This window comes from Toxorhynchites rutilus, chromosome 2 (assembly GCF_029784135.1).
Source record: "Toxorhynchites rutilus septentrionalis strain SRP chromosome 2, ASM2978413v1, whole genome shotgun sequence".
Classification (NCBI taxonomy): domain Eukaryota; kingdom Metazoa; phylum Arthropoda; class Insecta; order Diptera; family Culicidae; genus Toxorhynchites; species Toxorhynchites rutilus.
The window spans coordinates 97,895,136-97,917,269 of NC_073745.1; the positions used below are offsets into that span (position 1 = coordinate 97,895,136).

The 22,134-nt window shown below is 42.3% G+C and overlaps 1 protein-coding gene across 1 annotated transcript; it reads right to left on the reverse strand.

The window, feature by feature from the left end:
• Window positions 1-10,363: 10,363 nt before the first annotated feature.
• On the reverse strand, window positions 10,364-17,574 carry LOC129769160 (uncharacterized). The gene is made up of 3 exons (XM_055771250.1): window positions 17,054-17,574; window positions 10,752-11,489; window positions 10,364-10,677 (listed from the first exon to the last, which is right to left on the reverse strand). The coding sequence occupies exons 1-3, from the start codon at window positions 17,437-17,439 to the stop codon at window positions 10,593-10,595; spliced, it is 1,209 nt and encodes a 402-aa protein (XP_055627225.1). The 5' UTR covers window positions 17,440-17,574; the 3' UTR covers window positions 10,364-10,592.
• Window positions 17,575-22,134: the final 4,560 nt, after the last annotated feature.

The window sequence follows — 22,134 nt, forward strand, 5'->3', positions numbered from 1 at the left end:
TACGATATGTGTTATGATATATACCATCGGCAAATTTATCCAGCAGTTTTCCACCTGAGATATAAACAGTGGAAATAATGAAACAAGTGAGTAATTTAACAAATAAAAGAGGCATGTTTTGCGAGCGGTTGCAAAGGTAAATCATGTATTATGCATTCTTTCTTTCAATTTCATTACCCATGAATGTTGTAAGCGACACAAAATTGTGTGCACTTCGTTTTATCAAACAAATTAGCAAGACCTGATGTAATTAGATGCATCACTCAAATATCATTCAAGATTTCATCAAAGCTACGAGGAAAGTGTCACCCGTACGGTGATTGTTCGTTAATTGGGCCGGAAAATCAAAACAATCATTGAATTTTACTCGTTAACCAGGCTTCAAAACAGCAAAAGCAATACTTCAAATTGAAGTTGACATCTATTATTGATAAATAACTGCTTTTTTATAGATGTTTTTGGAGATAGTTGGTCCAGCTGAAGATAGTCCAGTTTGCGAATAACTTCTGTAGATGACGGGGTGACGAACATCTTAAGCGAGTGTCTTCCGGGCTGCGGCAACATGGGGAATTGTACAGCGAAAATGATATCAAGTTGCCTAGTGTGCATGCTCCCATTTGATTACACGTGCTCTCAACTTTTTTGCGACATTCGTTAAGTTGGTTTCCAACCTAAGTTGTTTAGTGTGATGGTTGCTTAGATGGTCTTAGTGTTCTTGACTTAGTACCACAGTATTCCTTCAAGATTCTCCTCACTGTATGGTCACTCATTCCAACCTTCTTAGCCGTTTTTCGCATGGAACGCACGGGATTGGACGAAATTTTCCTCATGGCCACGGAAACAGCTTTTTTTCGTGCGGACTGATCACAGACGGCCCGAGGAGGTCCTTGGAGATAGTTGTCCTCTCTTTTCCAGGTTCAAAACTGTTACTACAGCCCCCTGTGACACTCAATTTTACATTGCGGCATTTGTGTTTGGTATAAATCACGCATACGCTGCCACTTTGCCATGACTTGAATCAACGATTGCAAACATTGACGAGTTCTGTTTACGTTTTGTTCACTCCTGAGTTATGGCACGCAAGCCCTTAGCACACATCTCAGTTGGCAGTAACTTATGTATGAGGGTCCAATTAGTATGCCGCATACTGTAAACTGGAATACACTGGGAAACGTTGAAACGGTGAAACCCACCATCCATTCTCTAAACATTGCATCTTATGGAGAAGTGGGAAATTGAATCATTCAATTCGTGGATCGTCTCAAGAGTTGTCGCTTCTGCATTTGTTCTTTTCGTCTTTTTTTCTATTTAATTCATTTTTTTCAAAGAAGAGAGAAGATGGGTGGCGTGACCAGTTCTGGCAACACGGGCATCGTCAGGTTAGTGATCGAGTGGGTTGTGCACTCGGCACATTTTCCGTCATCTTATCAGCAGATTGATAATTCTGCAGAACGACGAGCCTGTTGCAGACGCTCCCAATGCAGGAAGTTCCGGTACATCGCAGGGTACCATTAGGAAAAGAAAAATTGCTTCTTTTCCATCACTCCCCAGAAAGAAGACCGAAACTTCCCAAGTTGGAATGAAACCTCGTATCGAACGTGCTGAGAATAGACCGAAGCAAGTACCTCCTGGTTTAAGCGGTTCTTCTACGCACCAGGGGTCCTCAGCACTTCCCGGAGCAGAGCCCAACACGTCTGTTCCTTTTTCGCGGTCGAGGCAACAGCCACAATCTGGCTTGCTTGCGCCTTCTGACCTGGTGGACAATATTTTAAACGCTTTAAATATAAATGACCCTCTTAAAAGCATAGTATTATGTTTGCTCCCGATTGTGAGAACATTTTTGAAAGAAAAATGTGGTTTTTTAGCAGCGTTCATTTCCCTCGATGCCTGATTCAGTGCAAGAGGTCAAGGATTTGACCACTGTAATACAGTGGAATTGCAGAAGCATCATCCCTAAACTAGATCAATTTAAATTTTTAATTCATAGTTCTAACTGTGATGTATTTTCCCTCTGTGAAACATGGCTTTCTTCAGCCGACGAGCTGAATTTCCACGATTTCAACATTATTCGCCTCGATCAAAATGACTCGTTTGGTGGCGTACTATTGGGGATCAAAAAATGTCACTCCTTCTATAGAGTCACTCTCCCATCGATGACAGGCATTGAAGTTGTCGCTTGCCAGATACAAATCAATGGCAAAGAACTCTGCATTGCTTCGATATATATTCCTCCCAGGACTACGGTAGGCCGCCATCAGTTCTTTGATATTATCGAGGCATTGCCGGAGCCGCGGTTAATCTTAGGTGACTTCAACTCCCATGGAACAGCATGGGGGTCACTCTACGATGACAACCGTGCCACGTTGATTTATGATCTGTGCGACAACTTCAACATGACAGTTTTAAATACTGGGGAAGCAACTAGAATAGCCAACCCTCCTGCACGGGCAAGCATGCTAGACATATCACTTTGCTCTTCTTCGTTATCCTTGGATTGCACGTGGAAGGTAACCCAAGATCCCCACGGTAGTGACCACCTGCCAATAATTTTATCGATCGCCAATGAATCAGGTTCTCGTGAGTCAGTCGATATTGCGTATGACCTCACGAAAAATATTGACTGGAGAAAATTTGCAGAAATAATATCTGAAGCACTTGTTTTAATGCATGAACTTCCTCCACTCGAAGAGTATAATTTTATATCGAGTTTGATTTACGAAAGCGCACTTCAAGCTCAAAGGAAACGTGTACCTGCCACTACTTTCCGACGTCGTCCTCCATCACTTTGGTGGGACAAGGAGTGTTCAAAGGTCTACCTTGAAAAATCATCCGCTTTCAAAAAATTCCGGAAAACTGGACTAGTGGAATGGTTTCGAAAGTACCAAGCTCTAGAAGCCAAACTAAAAGGTCTGATTAAAGCAAAAAAGCGTGGATATTGGCGAAAGTTCGTCAATGGTTTGTCAAGGGAGACCGCTATGAGCACTCTTTGGAATACGGCTAGGAGAATGCGTGGCTGGAACTCTGGTACTCAGACCGTTGGATTTTCAAATTTGCAAGAAAGGTTTGTCCCGATTCCGTTCCTGCACAAAGCGTCGTACGCGACATTCCGCTCCAATGCGACTATGAGAATTTTTCGATGGTAGAATTCTCAATTGCCCTCCTCTCATGTAACAATTCAGCTCCTGGGTCGGACAAGATTAAATTCAACTTGTTGAAGAATCTTCCCGACTTGGCGAAACAGCGTTTGCTGAACTTGTTCAACAAGTTTCTGGAGCTGAATATTGTCCCACATGACTGGAGGCAAGTGAGAGTGATAGCCATACGGAAACCCAACAAGCCGGCTTGCGATCACACCTCGTATAGGCCGATTGCAATGTTATCCTGTATTCGTAAATTGTTAGAGAAAATGATTCTACTTCGTTTGGACAAGTGGGTTGAAGCGAACAATTTGCTGTCAAATACGCAGTTTGGCTTCCGCCGAGGTAAAGGGACGAACGATTGTCTCGCGCTGCTATCTTCTGAAATCCAAATCGCATTTGCTCGCAAAGAACAAATGGCTTCCGTTTTTCTCGATATCAAAGGGGCATTTGATTCAGTTTCCATGGAAATTCTCTCAGAGAAACTTCATAATCGTGGACTTTCACCAATTCTGAATAATTTCCTGTACAATTTACTGTCAGAAAAGCACATGTTTTTCAATTATGGCAGCTTGAAATCTTCTCGATACAGTTTTATGGGCCTACCACAAGGCTCCTGCCTAAGCCCCCTCTTGTACAGTTTTTACGTCAATGATATAGATGATTGTCTAACTAGAGACTGCACGCTGAGACAACTTGCAGACGATGGAGTTATTTCCATCACGGGTACTAATCCCGTCGTTCTGCAAAAGTCGTTGCAAGATACCCTGAACAATCTGTTCACGTGGGCCCTCAAGCTGGGTATCGAATTCTCTACGGAGAAAACTGAAATGGTCGTTTTTTCTAGGAAGCACGAACCCGCCCAATTCCAGCTTCACCTATCCGGAAAAACGATCAAGCACTCGATGTTTTTCAAATACCTTGGAGTATATTTTGACTCTAAATGTACCTGGGGAATACACATTGCGTATTTGAAACAGAAATGCCAGCAAAGAATCAATTTTCTTCAAAAAATAACCGGAACATGGTGGGGTGCCCATCCAGGAGACCTCATTCAGTTGTACAAAACAACGATATTGTCAGTGTTAAAATATGGCAGTTTTTGCTTCCGATCAGCTGCCAGGATTCATATTCTCAAGCTGGAGAGGATACAATATCTTTGCCTGCGTATAGCCATGGGGTGTTTGCATTCGACACATACGATGAGTCTCGAAGTTTTGGCAGGAGTACCCCCGCTTACTCTTCGGTTCACAGAATTATCCTACAGATTTCTCATCCGTTGCAAGATCATGAATCCATTGGTGATTGATAACTTCGAAAATCTACTCCAACTGACTCCTCAGTCAAGTTTTATGTCTTTATACCATGAGTACCTTACCCACGACGTGCACCCTTCACCAGGCATCTCCAACCAAGTTTGCTTCCCATACTTCTGCAATTCCTCTGTCACTTTTGATCTGTCCATGCGACAAAAAATCCATGGAATCCCAGATCACCTACGCTCCGATTCTATTCCGCCGATATTTTCGGAACAATATGGGAAAGTTAGATCTGATAAAATGTTCTTTACTGACGGTTCATTCATAAACGGGTCCACTGGCTTCGGCATCTTCAATGAAAATTCCAGTGCCTCTTTCAAACTCAAAGATCCTTGTTCCGTGTATGTCGCTGAACTGGGTGCGATATAATACGCACTGGGGATCATTGAAACATTGCCCATCGACCACTATTTTATTTTTTCAGACAGTCTCAGCTCAATAGAGGCAATCCGCTCAATGAAGGTTGATAAACGCTCATCTTATTTCCTAACTAGAATAAGACAACTATTGAGTGTTTTGGTCGAAAAATTATTCAAGATTACCTTAGCATGGGTTCCCTCTCATTGCTCGATTCCGGGGAATGAGAAGGCGGACTCGCTAGCTAAGGTGGGCGCTCTAGAAGGCACACTTTTTGAAAGGCAAATTGCTTATAATGAATTTTTCCACATTCCTCGTCAGTACACGCTCGTAAGTTGGCAGCGCATGTGGAGTGGAGATGAGTTCGGTCGTTGGTTACACACGATTATCCCTAAGGTCTCCACGAGTGCATGGTTCAAGGGATTGAATGTAGGTCGTGATTTCATTCGCGTGATATCTCGGCTTATGTCCAATCACTACAACCTAAACGCGCATCTCTATCGCATTGGGCTCGCAGCAAACAATCTTTGTGATTGTGGCGATGGCTACCACGACATCGAGCATGTTGTCTGGTCGTGTATCCGGTTCCATACTGCTCGCTCTTAGCTCTCTAGAGCACTGAGAGCACAAGGCAGACAATCGGAGATCCCCGTCCGGGATATCTTAGGTAGCCGTGATCCTGATCTTCTGCTTCATCTATACCTGTTCCTCAGGAACGCCGATGTCAACGTTTAATGATGTTTCCTTCGTTGTGTCCCCGTGTTATATCCCTCCTATCCGATCGATAAACTTTTACTTAGTCGCGGCAATACATACACACACTCTTTACAGATACACGGGCCAAAGGTTGTGCAGTCCACTGATCATTCAACAAGAGCCAAAGGTTGTACCGCTCATGACAACTCTACATGAACTGATGATTGCGCCGGTTAGTGACCATTCTATCCTGGATTCCTCGAGTCGAGAAAGACGCACCACGCTAGATATGAGGTACAGACTAGGGGGGCGTTCCTGATTAAGGGTCAGCTGCATCCCAATAGGAAGTATCCCGTGTCGGGCACACGTACAGAGCATTGGAGACAGCAACATCCGAATCACGAAAACACTTGTAATACTAACCTCGAGCCAACCGCGAGTAAACGGTTACATATTACTAACATAGATAATAAGAAAAATTGTCAAAGTATTGAACTCCCGGCCCCGTGAGGCTAACGCCATATGAGCCTTGATAAAAATATATATTTTGGAAAAAAAATAATCAGCAGGCAGTCACCGTTCGGCTTCGGGCGGTCTCTGATTATCCCGCGAATGCTCAGGGACCCACATTATTCACAACGTTATTTCGCCAATAAACCCGGTCCATAACTGCAGTTCTCCAACTCCGGGTTGCATCGATTCTTCTCAAATCATGACCATCTGGTCCAACCACCTCGCTCACTGAGATCCTCTTGTTCGAGGATTCGATATGACTTTGCAGGGCTGATGTTCGGCAATGCAACCCCATCGCACTGGCAGGGCTGCCATAATAAAATCTGTGTTCTCGGTCTCAAAAAATCTTTTCATCTGAGTTTTTTCTCAGAAAATCTGTATCGAAATCTGTATTAACCCGTTGGTGGTCGTTTGTCTGCTCTCAGATACCACAGCAAAGAAGTATACTAATATTAAATGTCAGTTCACACTTTCTCTAAACGAATTTCAATGCCTTGTGAATTTATTCACGAACCAAAACGGTGCTACTATGAATAATAAATAATGGTACCCAGTATAAACAAAAGCTCTTGCTCGAGGAAAGAATTAATGGAAAACTCCATGTATTGTGGTACTGTGTAGATATAAAGAGCATTGTTTTGTATGTTCAAACAGAAAGATAAAAGGCGCCAAAATATTTTTTTGTGATACATGCGGATCTTTTTCACACGAGCAATTATAGCAAATATTTTTTAAACATAAATTTAAAAACATTGTTCAGTAAATACTTATCAGAAGTTTTCAAAAAAATAAAGGAATCTTGTTCATCTTTCATAATATAACATAGTTATATATCACTGCTTTTTCAAGTAAAAATAATTGCAACCAGTACGACAAATATGTCGAAATTAAATACGACCGCAAAGGGTTAAACTAAGCTAGAGACGAACAAAGTTTGAAGGCTGAACATTCTATAATAAAAATCAATCTATAATTTGCGATGACGTATGTACAATTCCGACAACTACGGTGGTGTGAATAAGTTAACTCTAACAGATTATCAAGCTCGAAAGCAGTTTCAAATTGTTTATTAATGTAGAAAAAAATATTATTGAGATCAAGTCATAGCTAATTTTGGATTATGCGTTTGAGTCTAGTTTTTGAAAAATCTGTAAATCTGTATGAAAACCAAAAAAAATCTGTAATCTGTATCTACAGATTCTTGGTTTCAAAAAGTCTGAAAATTTTGTATAAAAACAGATTATTCTGAAAATATGGCAGCTCTGCGCACTGGTTCAGCCTCGCCAACGCTAGTCAATTCATTTTTTAGTCAAGTCACTTTTTGTTGGCGGCGACTGCCGAAGCGAAGCTGCTGAGAGTAGAGTCAGTCCTCATTTTTCACCTTCGAAGATTTCGGGCCCTGACTCTGAGCACTCGGCGTTCGACAACACCAAGTGCTTGTGAGTCCTCTTCGAGCATCTTCCTTGATTCGTGTCTATAGAGAACAACCGGTCGAATTAGGGGTTTGCACATGGTACACTTTGTACGGGGTCGAAGATTGTTTGGTCTTATGGATATGTTGAGCCCATAGTAAGCAAGCGGTTAGTTCCACGATAAGTTCTGACGTTGATGATATCTGAGAAGTGCCGACCATTAATCAAAACGTGATCAATTTATGTTTCCGTTTGCTCAGGGGATCTCCAGGAAGGTGGTGCTATGTATGGCCATGTTCTTGGAGGCTACGAAGTCGATAAGTCTTAAGCCGTTACCGTTGGTTCTTGGATGGAACTGAACATACCTATTATAGGTTTGAGCTCCTTCTCTTGGCTGACATGAGCCTTCAAATCACTGATGAAGATTTTTATTTCGTGTTGTGGCCAACGATCGTATTTATGCTCTAGCTGTGCGTAAAATTTTTCTTCATCGTCATCGGTGCCCCAATCAGCCGAAAACCCTCGTGGACAGCTTTGTTTAGAGTCCCACTCTGGCACGAGGACGCGGTATAAGTCTACCATTGCAAGAAGTTAACTTTTGGAGATATGATTTGACACTTGCTTGATACTGGGTGGGTATCGACGACCAAGAAAAACACCCATAGTTCAAAGTTCATGCTATGTATTCGGTGAGCGACCTGCGGTGTACATTATGAATTGTTGATACCAACACAGGAGCTCGCCACCGAACTCAGCTTATGCGTTTGAGTCTAGTATTGAAGGAAAAACGACAATATGAACAATAGATGAGCAAAGGTCATTTTGCGGTACGACAACGCTCGGCCACATGTTGCTTAAGTCGTCAAAAATTACCTAGAAACATTTTGTTGGGACGTTCTCTCCAACCGCCGTATTCTTCAGATATAACCCCTTCCGTTTACCATTGTTTTCGATCGATGACGCATAGTCTGAGAGAAAACATTGATTTCAACAACGCAAAATAAGCTCGTAGCTTACACGAGGTCCGTTCAAAAAGTATCGCGACTTTCGAATTTACGTATATTCGATTCTAGATTTTTTTTTGTGGCATTATGTTGGTACTCATGTCTCTCACTTATGCTGACAAGTACGGCTATTTTGAATGTTCAGTTAATTTTTGACAACTGTTTTTGTTACACGTGTTTTGGTTCATCTTCGATTTTTGCCTATTGCCTATCTCTAGAGAAATTCCTTCGTAGTGCTGAAGCAAAATCGGCTAGGGCTATGGAAATGCTCAATGGAATGGGATAGAGTGGACCACTCTATCTACAAGAGCTGTTCTAAAAGAATCTCGATTTTTGTATACCCACGGATTACTTAGATTCGATTTCAATTGTTGACAGGCTTCCGGCACGCTTTGCGTCATTTACATATTTTCGACCCTCCGTGAACATTTTTTCGAACTTCGATAAACGTTGTTTCGCTCCAAGGTAGGTTCACCATATGTCACAATCAACATTTGGAATGTGTTCGCGCACTTATTTTGTTTTTCACACAAAATTTGATACAGATTCTTTGATCCATTTTTGCAATAGGCAAAAATCGAAGATGAACTAAAACACGTGTAAGAAAAGCAGTTATCAAAAATTAACTGAACATTCAAAATAGCCGTACTTGTCAGCATGAGAGAGAGACATGAGTACCAACATAATGCCACCAAAAAAATTAGAATCGAATATACGTAACCCGCGTAAATTCGATAGTAGCGATATTTTTTGAACAGACCTCGTATAGTAAAACCTCGATTATCCGCGAACGGGTGATCCGCGGTGTGCATTATCCGGAAAGGCGAGTTCTATAGTAATTCAATGTACCATCCCGAAAGTTGTTAGTGAGTGGTAGGCTCTAGCTTATTTGTTTTGATTATCTGAACATTCGTGCACACGACTTTACAAATGGATGATTTCTGTGTTGATAAATAATAGTTTCCATCTTGATTTTTTTTTTCGTTTTGTAGTCATTTGTTTTAATCATTTTTAAACATTTTCGCGATTTACTCTGACACGGATAATCGGGGCTCTACTGTGTTAACAAACAATATAAATCGAAATCACGAACACGATGCAACATATATTTTTCCCATATGCAGGATAATCTTAACCTTCAAAACCATTCAAAGAGGAAGCAGACACCACATGAAGACACTTATCAAGGCTGGTTCAAATCGTTCAAAACAGGTTATTTCGACATAAAGGAGAAGATCAAACGAGAACCATTGAGAAATTAGATGTTAGATGAAGACTCCACACAATCGAAGGCACAATTTGCGAACGAGTTGAGATTGAAAACTGCGCGAAAATACGTGAACTACATAGAAGGGACTAAATAACTCTCAAAACCATATGTAGTTGGAAGCGTGCTTAGCGCACTTTTTCTCAATTCATGGACATTCGAATAGGATTTAAAATCGAAGCAAGAGAAAAATTTCACTCGATTAAAAAACCTTATATGGGCTGTTAAATCAAATACAAGATCTTTGGAGTGAATCATTCGCCAGCCGCAAACAGCATTAGTTTTTCGCACGCAAGATTGACAACCATTAAAACACTCTACCGAAACCGGCTTCGCAGGCTACCATTATGCAATCCCATATTCAGTTTTGTTGGGCAAATGTTATTTTGTCAAGCTCGAACGAGTTTTACGATGCACCGTGGGATGAGCGGTGGAACACTCACCTTCCGCATTTGTGTATTTGGCATGGAGTCCGTTCCGTTATATTCGTCGCTTTTGCCACGTTGAATAAAAATGCGAATGTTGTTTCTCCCTCTTTCTTGTTTGCGAAGTTACTACTAGTTACTATTGGATGTTTTATTTATTATAGCTCAATATTGATCAAACAAATATCGCGAGAAACTCGCACTGAAACATTATTTCCAATAAGAGATCCCCACTGGTTAGAATCCAATAAAATTTAAGAAAAGCATCTATACGGAAGTTCCCTAGTCAAAATAAACACATTGTTACAACTTGTGAGTCAATCGGTCAGACAACTATGGCAACGGTATGTTATATTACTCGGCAGGTGCCGAAATGAGAAACGAACATTAATTCATGTTATTTACTACAAACAACAAAACTATCACAATTGTACTGGATGGGGTTGCGTGAATGACACTCATTCAATCATTCAGCCATAGTTGGTCAAAGCTGTTGGTGTAGGGGTAGACATCCGTTGTTTGGGCGTACAGTTCGCCCTGTACTTTCCTGCAATAGAAACGGCAAATTTTTTAATCAAACTTCAAAACATATTCCTTCAAATTGGACTCTGATTCGCATACCTTTTTCGCTTCTCCATATACCCCATCCTGAACCCAGTTGGGTAATCTGTCTCACGGTCCTTCACGATCTCACAGGTGGACGGTCTTGGTTCGGCGTAAAACCCTTCGCTGAATGCCAAGTTGTAGAACACCGGACAAAGTCCGTGCGAGCCCAAGGGCGGTTTTCCCGCCGCCGGTTGTTTGAATCCACACTGGCCCATCCGCCAGTCTTGGTGGCATTTGTTCATCAGCTTGGTACCCTTGTCGGTGCTCGTATGGATGCACTGCACATTCTGTGCCGCATTCCGGAAGTTGATCCCCTTGAAGAATCGGTCCTGGTCAAAACCTGGGCCCGCCATATCACAGGTATCGATTTCTTCAATTACGTTGAAGCCTATCTGATTGCCAGCATCCAGCACCAGCTGGGCTCCGAAGCTGAAACCAAACATGTACAGGTTTTCGAACTGCATCCCTTCATACTGCAGTGATCGAAGAAATTTCAGGAGCACCCCACTTAAGTTGTTGAAACGTTTGAACAGATACGGATAGCCCCCGCTGGAGAAGGTAGAGTAGTCCATACAAATCACGCAGCCCCCGCGGTGAACCCGTAGATTCTCTTCCAGATCACCAATCCAGAACGTCTCGTAGCAGTTCTCGTGCCATCCGTGAGCGATTATGGAAAACTTTTCTGTCGTCGAGCAATTGGTCCCGGAGAGCAACGGATTTTCGCCAACGGTCGTTGTTTTCGTCAAGTTGCCGCTGTAATCATATTGTTGGGCGATTAGTAATGGATTCATGTTTTTTTTTTCAAGTAATAATCAATCAGCTGATAATAAAAGTTAGAGGAAAAATGTGTACAAAAAATGAAATGAGACACCAAGCGTGATTGACGTCTTCTCTTTAGTTTGTAAAGTTCTAGTTTGAAAAATTGTTCAGTTGAGGTCAGAACACACTGTGCCTATTCCCAATTTCCTCAAGCATTTCTCCTACCCCATCTACCTGTAGTAAAAATTGACACGATTTATACGAATGGCACGCGTTAAAAAGGTATCGAAGATGCAACGGGAGAGACGTGAAAAAAATCTGTAAACTCACGTTTAAAGGGTGTGTCACATCAAATTGCATCACGGAAAAAAATTCGCTGTAGAAATTCGCCCAGTAGACCGATCCTTTTGAAAATTTTAGACAGTAAAATAAAAACTATTAAACAACTTTTGGCATTTTCTTTTTATTCATACTTCGAGCCCAAGCCCGTATGCTCGCACCTTCCTCTTTACCCCGTCCATAAGGTTCTGTACAACGTCAGGTTGTAGTTATTTTTTGAACAGAAATCCATTTTCTCTTGAAGTCCGCCTCCGATTTGACAACTTTTGGGTTCTTCCGGAGGGCCTGCTTCATAATCGCCCAATATTTCTCTATTGGGCGAAGCTCCGGCGCGTTGGGCGGGTTCATTTCCTTTGGCACGAAGGTGACCCCGTTGGCTTCGTACTACTCCAACACGTCCTTTGAATAGTGGCACGAAGCGAGATCCGGCCAGAAGATGGTCGGGCCCTCGTGCTGCTTCAATAGTGGTAGTAAGCGCTTCTGTAGGCACTCCTTAAGGTAAACCTGCCCGTTTACCGTGCCGGTCATCACGAAGGGGGCGCTCCGCTTTCCGCAAGAGCAGATCGCTTGCCACACCATGTGCTTTTTGGCAAACTTGGATAGTTTCTGGCTGCGAATCTCCTCCGGAACGCTGAATTTGTCCTCTGCGGAGAAGAACAACAGGCCCGGCAGCTGACGAAAGTCCGCTTTGACTTAGGTTTCGTCGTCCATTACCAGGCAATGAAGCTTCGTCAGCATTTCGGTGTACAGCTTCCGGGCTCGCGTCTTCCCCACCATGTTTTGCCTTTCGTCGCGGTTAGGAGCCTTCTGAACCTTGTATGTACGCAGGCCCTCCCGCTGCTTGGTCCGCTGGACGAATGAACTTGACAAATTCAGCTTATTGGCGACATCCCGGACCGAACTTCTCGGATCACGTCTAAACTGCTTAACTACGCGCTTGTGATCTTTTTCACAGACGGAGCATCCATTTTTGCCGTTCTTCACCTTCCGGTCGATGGTTAGGTTCTCGAAGTATCGTTTTAGTACTCTGCTGACCGTGGATTGGACGATTCCCAGCATCTTACCGATGTCCCGATGTGACATCTCCGGATTCTCGAAATGAGTGCACAGGATTAATTCACGACGCTCTTTTTCGTTCGACGACATTTTTCCAAATTTACGAAAAATTGACAGTGAATTGACAGCATGGCCAACGTGATCTATACACTCTTATCTGATTATAAGCGAAAGCTGAAGATATAATTCCTAAAAATTAAATTTCTACAGCGTTTTTCCCGTGATGCAATTTGATGTGACACACCCTTTATAACCCAATGTGGTCAGGAGGAATGACCGCCAAGGCTGTCAGTTCAGTTCAGTTCTTTGTTTTTAAGAGGCTTTAAACTTTGCAGTTCATTCGCCTCGAGCTCGCCAAGGCTCTCAAGTTTGTAAAATCGACTGGTAATACCGTGCCAAACGATGACTAAAAGCAATCGCAAAAAGGGTAGGAACTTCAACTACGTCAAGTGAAAAAGGTGAGTTTCTTCAAACCCCCCATCACGCCAGATCCAAAACGAGCATGGACACTGGAACAAGCAAAAAACCTGACCATAATTTCAACAAAACAGATGGGGCTCCGATTCTCCCAAACAAACCCCCGGACCGGTCAACCCAACCTAATGCAGAACACTAAAGTTTTGCAAATAAACCTCCATCACGCTAAAGCAGCGTCGAGCGTGTTATCCAGGAGGTTTACAAAAGACGCGGTAGATTTAGCTATTATCCAAGAGCCTTGGGTTCACAAAGGAAGAATACTAGGTATTCAAACAGGTTCATGTAAGTTGTTCTACGATGACAAGCACGACTCCCCAAGAGCTGCTGTCTTTGTAAATGCAAACATTAAATGCTTTCCTATTACAGAGTTCATTCAAAGGGACATCGTCGCAATCAGAGTGGAAGTACCAACCGCCAAAGGAAGATCCGACATCGTAATTGCGTCGGCTTACTCGAATACAAATCCTGGCTATAATGGCGACACAAAATGCTCTCGATGGCACCCAACAAGACCTGAAAGTGCAAAGGATGTCACTAACATAGTTGCTGGGTTAGTCTTCACGAGAGCCAGAGTAGTTAACGCGGTGTGATCCTTTCTACCTTACAAATCTGCAGGTGCAGATGGAATTTTTCCAGCCCTGACTCAAAATGGAGAATCAAAACTAATTCCACCTCTAATCGAAATTTTTAAGGCAAGCCTGATACTAGAGCACATTCCTTCGATATGGAGACTTGTTAAAGTAGTTTTCATTCCAAAAGCGGGGAATCGTGACAAATCACTCCCAAAGGCATTCAGACCAATTAGTTTATCATCAATAGTGCTGAAAACTATGGAAAAAGTATTGTATGAATACATAAAGTCTATATTCATGTCCAAATGCCCATTATCTAAATACCAGTTTGCCTACCAATCAGGCAAATCCACATTAACAGCGCTACACACGCTTGTAACAAAAATTGAAAAATCTCTCTTGTCAAAAGAAACCGCTCTATGCGCGTTTCTTGACATCGAAGGTGCCTTTGATAATGCTTCTTATCTATCAATGGCACAAGCTATGAGAAAAAGACGCTTCGATAACTGCATAGTCAAATGGATCCAGGGCATGCTCACACATAGACGAATCACCTCGGAGCTGGGCGGGTCGTCAACATGTGTGATTGCAACGAAAGGTTGCCCACAAGGAGGGGTTTTATCACCCCTCCTTTGGTCACTTGTAGTTGCCAACCTTCTGATAAGTTTAGAGGTAAAAGGATTCGAAGTTGTGGGCTTTGCCGATGATCTTTTCGTAATGGTACGAGGCAAGTTTGACGACGTGTTATCGAGCAGAATGCAGATGGCCTTAAACTTTACACAATCTTGGTGTATCACAGAAGGTCTGAGCTTAAATCCCTCAAAAACAACAATTATTCCGTTCACCAAAAAGAAAAAACTGCACCTGCAGTCTCTGCATCTTGGGGGAGAGGAAATAAAAAAGCAGCGCTTCAGTGAAATATCCAGGTGTAATCTTAGATGCTAAATTAAACTGGAACGCACACTTAGATTCACTAATCAGCAAGGCCAACTCAGCTCTATGGGCGTGCTCTAAAATGATAGGAAGAACATGGGGCCTTAAACCAAAAATGGTTATGTGGGTTTACACTGCAATTGTGCGGCCTAGGATAACCTATGCCTCACTTGTATGGTGGCCAAAGACTAAGGAGACTGTAGCTACATAAAAGCTAAACAAACTCCAACGACTAGCATGCGTTGCAATTACTGGAGCAATGCGAAGTACACCCTCAAAGGCATTGGAGGCTATCCTTTGAACCTTTGAACCAATATGTTCAGCTAGAGGCTGAAAAAAGCGCTCTAAAGTTTAAAAGATGGAAAAAAAAATACTAGACGGACCAGTTTTGTCTCCGTCTAGTATTTTTTCCATCTTGAGCATCTTGAATCTTTTACCCATTGGACCAGCCTCAGAGATGAACAATGATTGGATGGAACCTAGGACCAATTATAACATTCCATACAGAGTTCTCGTGAACATTCTCGCTCAGTATGGGATGAAGGTGGCCCCAACGTTCGTAATGGTTCAATCATGTTCTACACTGATGGGTCGAAAATGGGAATCAGAACAGGTGCTGGAGTGTATCGTCCCAGAACAAAAATCTCTGTGGCTATGGGAAACTGGCCAACCGTTTTTCAGGCAGAAATAGCTGCAATAATAGAATGTCTAAATGTCTGCCTCAAAAGAAAGTATAGACATGTTAACATCTGCATATTCTCTGACAGTCAAGCGGCACTTCAAGCTCTAAATGTCTTCAAGTGCTCTTCAAAAATTGTCTGGAAATGCATTTCCCTTTTACGGCAATTAAGTCAGATAAGTTCGGTACAATTGTACTGGATTCCGGTATAGAGGGCAACGAGCGAGCTGATGAACTTGCCAGGAACGGCTCAAACTCAAACACTGGTCCAGAACCATTCTGTGGACTTTCCGACTGTGTGTTGAAAAGTGAGCTGGAAAAATGGGAAGACCGGGAAGTGACAGCCAATTGGATGGCTGCAAAACTTAAACAGGCGAAAACATTTATTACGCCGAGTATTAAAATTACTCAACAGCTGCTAAGCCTTAATAAGAAAGACTTAAGCACATTCACTGGTCTTGTAACAGGACACTGCCCAAGTAAATACCATATTAAGAACATAGTTTTAGCACAAGATGATATATGTCGCTTTTGCAATGCCGAAAGCGAAACCTCGGAACATTTGCTCTGTAACTGCGGAGCTCTAACTAGACGCAGACTTCAACACCTTGATAAAGCTACTCTGAAGCCCAAGGAAATTTGGTCTGCGTCGCCGATCAAGATTATAAATTTTATCAAACAGATTATTCCTGATTGGCACCTATCACGCTATAGCTTTCAGTCTACTCCTTCATCAATAAGTAGTAGATAAGCTTGAAGTGAAGTCTAAAAAAAGGGGTATACCACAATAGTTAAAAAAAAATGGACGCAGTGGTTCACACCCAATAGGGGGAAGAAAACGATGACTAACGACGAATGACGAAGCTAGAGAAACGCAAAGTCGTAGTGTTGATGTTTTCTGAGAAATGAACGAACCATTGATTTCTCGGTCTGTGAGACCAGTGTGCGAGTATAGGAGGGTTAAACGTGTCGCATTAGAGGTCTGTCAGTTAGCTAGATGTCGAATTAGATGTAACTCACTGTACCTCGATTGAATCGTTCAATACATCTGTAGTATATTAAGAATTATTCTTGATCCGCATTTTGATTTGGTCATCGTAAGTGGCTCCACGAACATTCTGGACAACTCTCTACAGAATGACGTTCAAATTGGAAGAAAAAAACGATCAGTGTAAAACGGTTCCGTGAATCTTGCGCATCGAGAATGGATGAAGAGTTATTCAATGGCAACGATAGCAGTTGTAGAAACACAGTTTTAATTCAATTCAACCGAATCTAAAATGTGTTCGATAGAAACAAAACAAATACAAGTAAACTTGTTAATATCTGCTTGCAACCACCGATGCTGCTCGACCACAATAACAAGTGTTTACTCAACATTTTGCAATCGCCGCTCTGGTCTTTCATGTAACCAACGAGTCTTGTTTCAATCGAACTGTATGTTGGTAAATAAAGTCTAGATGCCGATCACCTTCATCACCGTGATAAACAATGGTTTTTACCTCTGATAGAACCGGAATAAGACATTCCTCTCAAATATTTTATTCGCCTCTTGAAACCGTCGCTGTCCCAAACCCGCGCTGATAAGATCACTTTCACTGACTTCCATTTTGGAATGTTCCTCGTCCATTATTGGTCCGCCCTCCTGGTGGATGTGATTATCGGCGGTAGCATTGTTGTTCGCTGTCACACCACCAGTATCCTGCTGGGTCATCTGGTTTGGAGTGCTACCGAGTCTGGTTTGTGCATTCCATTCCCGGATCCGATACCGACGAACGATCCGTTCATCCACGCGCGCTTTGAACCGATCCAAAACTCGGCCGGATATGGCGAAGCACTCGAAAGACACACCAATCACTACCAAAACAATCCACGCTGATCGCAACATCTTCAGAAACAAGTGGTAACTAAAATTTCCCGTTGAGGTATCAATAAGGCTGAACCGATTTCAACTCCAAAAACGCTACAGTGGTGGCAGCTGGTTTCACCGCGCGAAATACCTGCTTTCCATGCCGAAGCCCCCTAAATGAACGAGCGGTTTGACTGCTTATGCCCACAATGTTTCCATCGCAGCGGTTAGCCCTCACATCCCGGGTGTCCGAAAACAGCAAACGAAGGCTGCACGATGAAAGGTACTGAAAAACTGATTGTGTTGTCAACATAAGAGGGCAAGATAAAAACTGCACCGAGAGCATGACTTTTCTTCTGCTGCTGTTCGATTAATAAAGCGGTTTTTATTATCATTAGCAAAACTTTGACACACTAACATGGTTTGATATGAATGGTCTTTTTTTGAATTGGCTTCTATAAAACCTCAATTACTGGCATGCGGATGAAATCCAGCGATGCAATTAGTTGTTCAGTGGGGGTATTGCGAATAGCCGTGAACTTGAGCGAATCACTTTGACCATGAATAAGCATGAGGAGAAACTAAACGCAGGTAAAAACGGGGTTTTCGACCGTGTTTTGTTAATTTATGCAATTCGAGTCCTGATGGAAATGACAGTCACCTTTCCACTCGAAAGTGTGATGTCACTGAAGATCACAATGATTAAGAAACATTGGTGATTTAACCTTCTGAGCGTTATGAATACCACATTGTCGGCGCCCGAAATATTCCAGCGAATCATGGATGAGATATAAAAAAAGACGGCGCCAGTGGTTGTATGGTTAGCGTAACAGCCTCACAATCCGATCGGCCTGGGTTCAATCCCAGCTGGCGTCGTTGGGATTTTCTGAGGCGAAAAATCTCTGGTTACGTCTTCCTTCGGAGCGGAAGTAAAAGAAGTTGGCCCGGCTCATGAGTTGTTGAGTCTGATAGGTAGGAACAGGTGGAGTCGCCTCCCTGATGTCGGTGATTGGCACTAAAGTGGCGGAAATAGGCCGACGAAAAATAAGCGAAGATAAAAAAAAAAAAATACCACATTTCCATATTCATACGAAAAAACTGTACAACATAAGCTATGAATATATGGTTTCTTACAAAACCGTTCAAAGTGCGATTAGCGTTAGCTCTGAAATGTAATAAAACAGTTCGAATGCGTTGTTCATGACAACTCAAAAATGCAAACATTATCAACAAATTTGACAATGAAATTTCAATGTTCATCAGCCCGGCAAACACGTTGTCGTAAAAATTAGGCAGTTTACAGAAACTAAAATTTTATACATATTCATAGTAGTTTTAAAACTTTATAGATCGCTCGTGGTTGAAGCCGCCATTTACTAAGTACCGGCTTGGTACTCCCAGTACGAGCTAATTTTTCATTACATGTCGCATTACGCTTATTCCTTTTGTTTAGAAGGAAGGTAAATCTATTGAACTTACGCGATGAAAAGATTATTATAAAGCTACTGCGAAAACAGCAAATCCTACTCTGCCGTAATCTCACAAAGTGACGCAAGCGCCAGAGGGAGAAATTTTCAGTACGAGACTTTTCGCAAAATTGCATGTAAAGGGTGTGTCACATCAAATTGCATCACGGAAAAAACGCTGTAGAAATTTAATTTTTAGGAGTTATATCTTCAGCTTTCGCTTATAATCAGATAAGAGTGTATAGATCACGTTGGCCATGCTGTCAATTCACTGTCAATTTTTCGTAAATTTGGAAAAATGTCGTCGAACGAAAAAGAGCGTCGTGAATTAATCCTGTGCACTCATTTCGAGAATCCGGAGTTGTCATATCGGGACATCGGTAAGATGCTGGGAATCGTCCAATCCAAGGTCAGCAGAGTACTAAAACGATACTTCGAGAATCTAACCATCGACCGGAAGGTGAAGAACGGCAAAAATGGATGCTCCGTCAGTGAAAAAGATCACAAGCGCGTAGTTAAGCAGTTTAGACGTGATCCGAGAAGTTCGGTCCTGGATGTCGCCAATAAGCTGAATTTGTCAAGTTTATCGTCCAGCGGACCAAGCAGCGGGAGGGCCTGCGTACATACAAGGTTCAGAAGGCTCCTAACCGCGACGAAAGGCAAAACATGGTGGGGAAGACGCGAGCCCGGAAGCTGTACACCGAAATGCTGACGAAGCCGCATTGCCTGGTAATGGACGACGAAACCTACGTCAAAGCGGACTTTCGTCAGCTGCCGGGCCTGTTGTTCTTCTCCGCAGAGGACAAATTCAGCGTTCCGGAGGAGATTCGCAAGCAAAAACTATCCAAGTTTGCCAAAAAGTACATGGTGTGGCAAGCGATCTGCTCTTGCGGAAAACGGAGCGCCCCCTTAGTGATGACCGGCACGGTAAACGGGCAGGTTTACCTTAAGGAGTGCCTACAGAAGCGCTTACTACCACTATTGAAGCAGCACGAGGGCCCGACCATCTTCTGGCCGGATCTCGCTTTGTGCCACTATTCAAAGGACGTGTTGGAGTGGTACGAAGCCAACGGGGTCACCTTCGTGCCAAAGGAAATGAACCCGCCCAACGCGCCGGAGCTTCGCCCAATAGAGAAATATTGGGCGATTATGAAGCAGGCCCTCCGGAAGAACCCAAAAGTTGTCAAATCGGAGGCGGACTTCAAGAGAAAATGGATTTCTGTTCAAAAAAAAAAACTACAACCTGACGTTGTACAGAACCTTATGGACGGGGTAAAGAGGAAGGTGCGAGCATACGGGCTTGGGCTCGAAGTATGAATAAAAAGAAAATGCCAAAAGTTGTTTAATAGTTTTTATTTTACTGTCTAAAATTTTCAAAAGGATCGGTCTACTGGGTGAATTTCTACAGCGTTTTTTCCGTGATGCAATTTGATGTGACACACCTTTTATAATCAGCATACGTATGGGGGTCTCCGTAGCCACATTGGTTGCGCGTTCGCGATCGATCGTGAGTTCAAAACTCAGGGCCCTCATTGACCATCTTTGTGTTGTTACAGAATAGCTACGTCCACGCAACAATCATCAGCGATGGAGATCGATCCACGGTCGAAATAAGATCGATTCATTCATACAACTGTACTCTGCTCTGCAAGACACATCGGGCTGATGTTCTATAAATAACTCAACAATGATCAATCAACTGTCCCGCTGTCCTTTGGTCCAACTGGATAATCGGAATCGGAAGAACAGAAAGAATACTCTTACGCCTAAATGGCTACTATGTGAATGTACCATATGTAATGGTATAGAAGGAATACTGGCGAATGACAACTGTGTAATGTGCTAATTATAGATAATGATAACCATGTGACATGTACACGATTAAAATTCGGCTCTGTTACATCTAAAATGCTAATGAGCCTTAAATAAATAAATGGGATAAAAAAAAATCAGCATACGTGTATATTACGAAAATCTGATCTGTACAAATTGTGTACAATTGATGGAAAAACATTGCCATCGGTTCGATTTTTGAAAAAATGCAGTTTTATTTAAGCTATGTTACCAACGCCAGTTTGTTGTGTAAACAGCAAATTTTAATCGCTGTTTCCACAACCGATTGGCGTTCATCCATCAAAGTATGGGAGAATCTGTTTCCAAATATCTTCTACAACATGCCACCGCTGAGTGGAGCAAAAGATAGCATCAGAGAGAAGAGTTCTACACATTTTCCGTCCTTGTAGCGTGTGTCGAGCGGGCCAACGTAGTTGAGAACCCGATTGTAACAACTATTGACAGCAATACAAAATGCAATTGAAAACATCCGTGTTGAATAAGATAATGCCGTCCGAAATTATCCGATGTAAAGCAAATACAGTTTACGCGAGGATGTTCTGAGTTTTGTTATAAGATGCGTTTCGATGGAGATTTTAGACATTACCCTTCGATCAACTCTCAGCTTCAATTCATCCGAAAAAGACATTGAGCAAGTGAGTTAAGTGAACATCGTCAAGATGCTTTGTCCCTTGATTGATGTTGTTATTTGAAATGTTTTGTCCCTTCTCGTTCATTCTATGCCATCAGAACGGATTAAAAATCATATCGCATCAGATTCCAAATTACGTCACATTATAAGGGAAATGGCACTTGCGCCACATCACAGTGGAAATGGCGCTTACGCCATTCCGTTTTGAAGCTTTTACGGGGTCATTTTTCCACATTTCTATAAAACTTCGCAGTCGTTTGAAAGAATTTGGTATTCTTTATCGATTTATAACATAAAAAGTTAAATGTCAATTTTGGCGCTTGCGTCACTTTGCGAGATCACGGCAGTACTGTACGGGCTACAAATAATTGACGACGTCGATGGCACGTAATTATTGCCAGGAACAACAACAAACCACTGTACGAAAACCGTCGGTAACTAAAGGCCGATTGAAAGGCTAATGGTCGATAAAGTGTTAAGAACAATTCGAAAAGAGGTGGACTACGAAATTATAATCGGCGAGAAACAAAGATTATGGAAATTCAAAAATGAAACTGCTTTCTCTTTCAAATGCTTTCATTGAGTGAGAGGCGCGAACGTTTCACGAAGCCAGTTTAAGCAGATTTTTGAATTAACTCTCAGAATTAACATATGATGTTGATCGTTCGCTGTCCAGAATAATACTGAAACACTGAACATGCTGAATATCCAAGTTTGTTTTCAGTATCAAAATTACATTTCTAACGATCTAATATCTTTTTCACATCCGGCTTGAATTGCGCT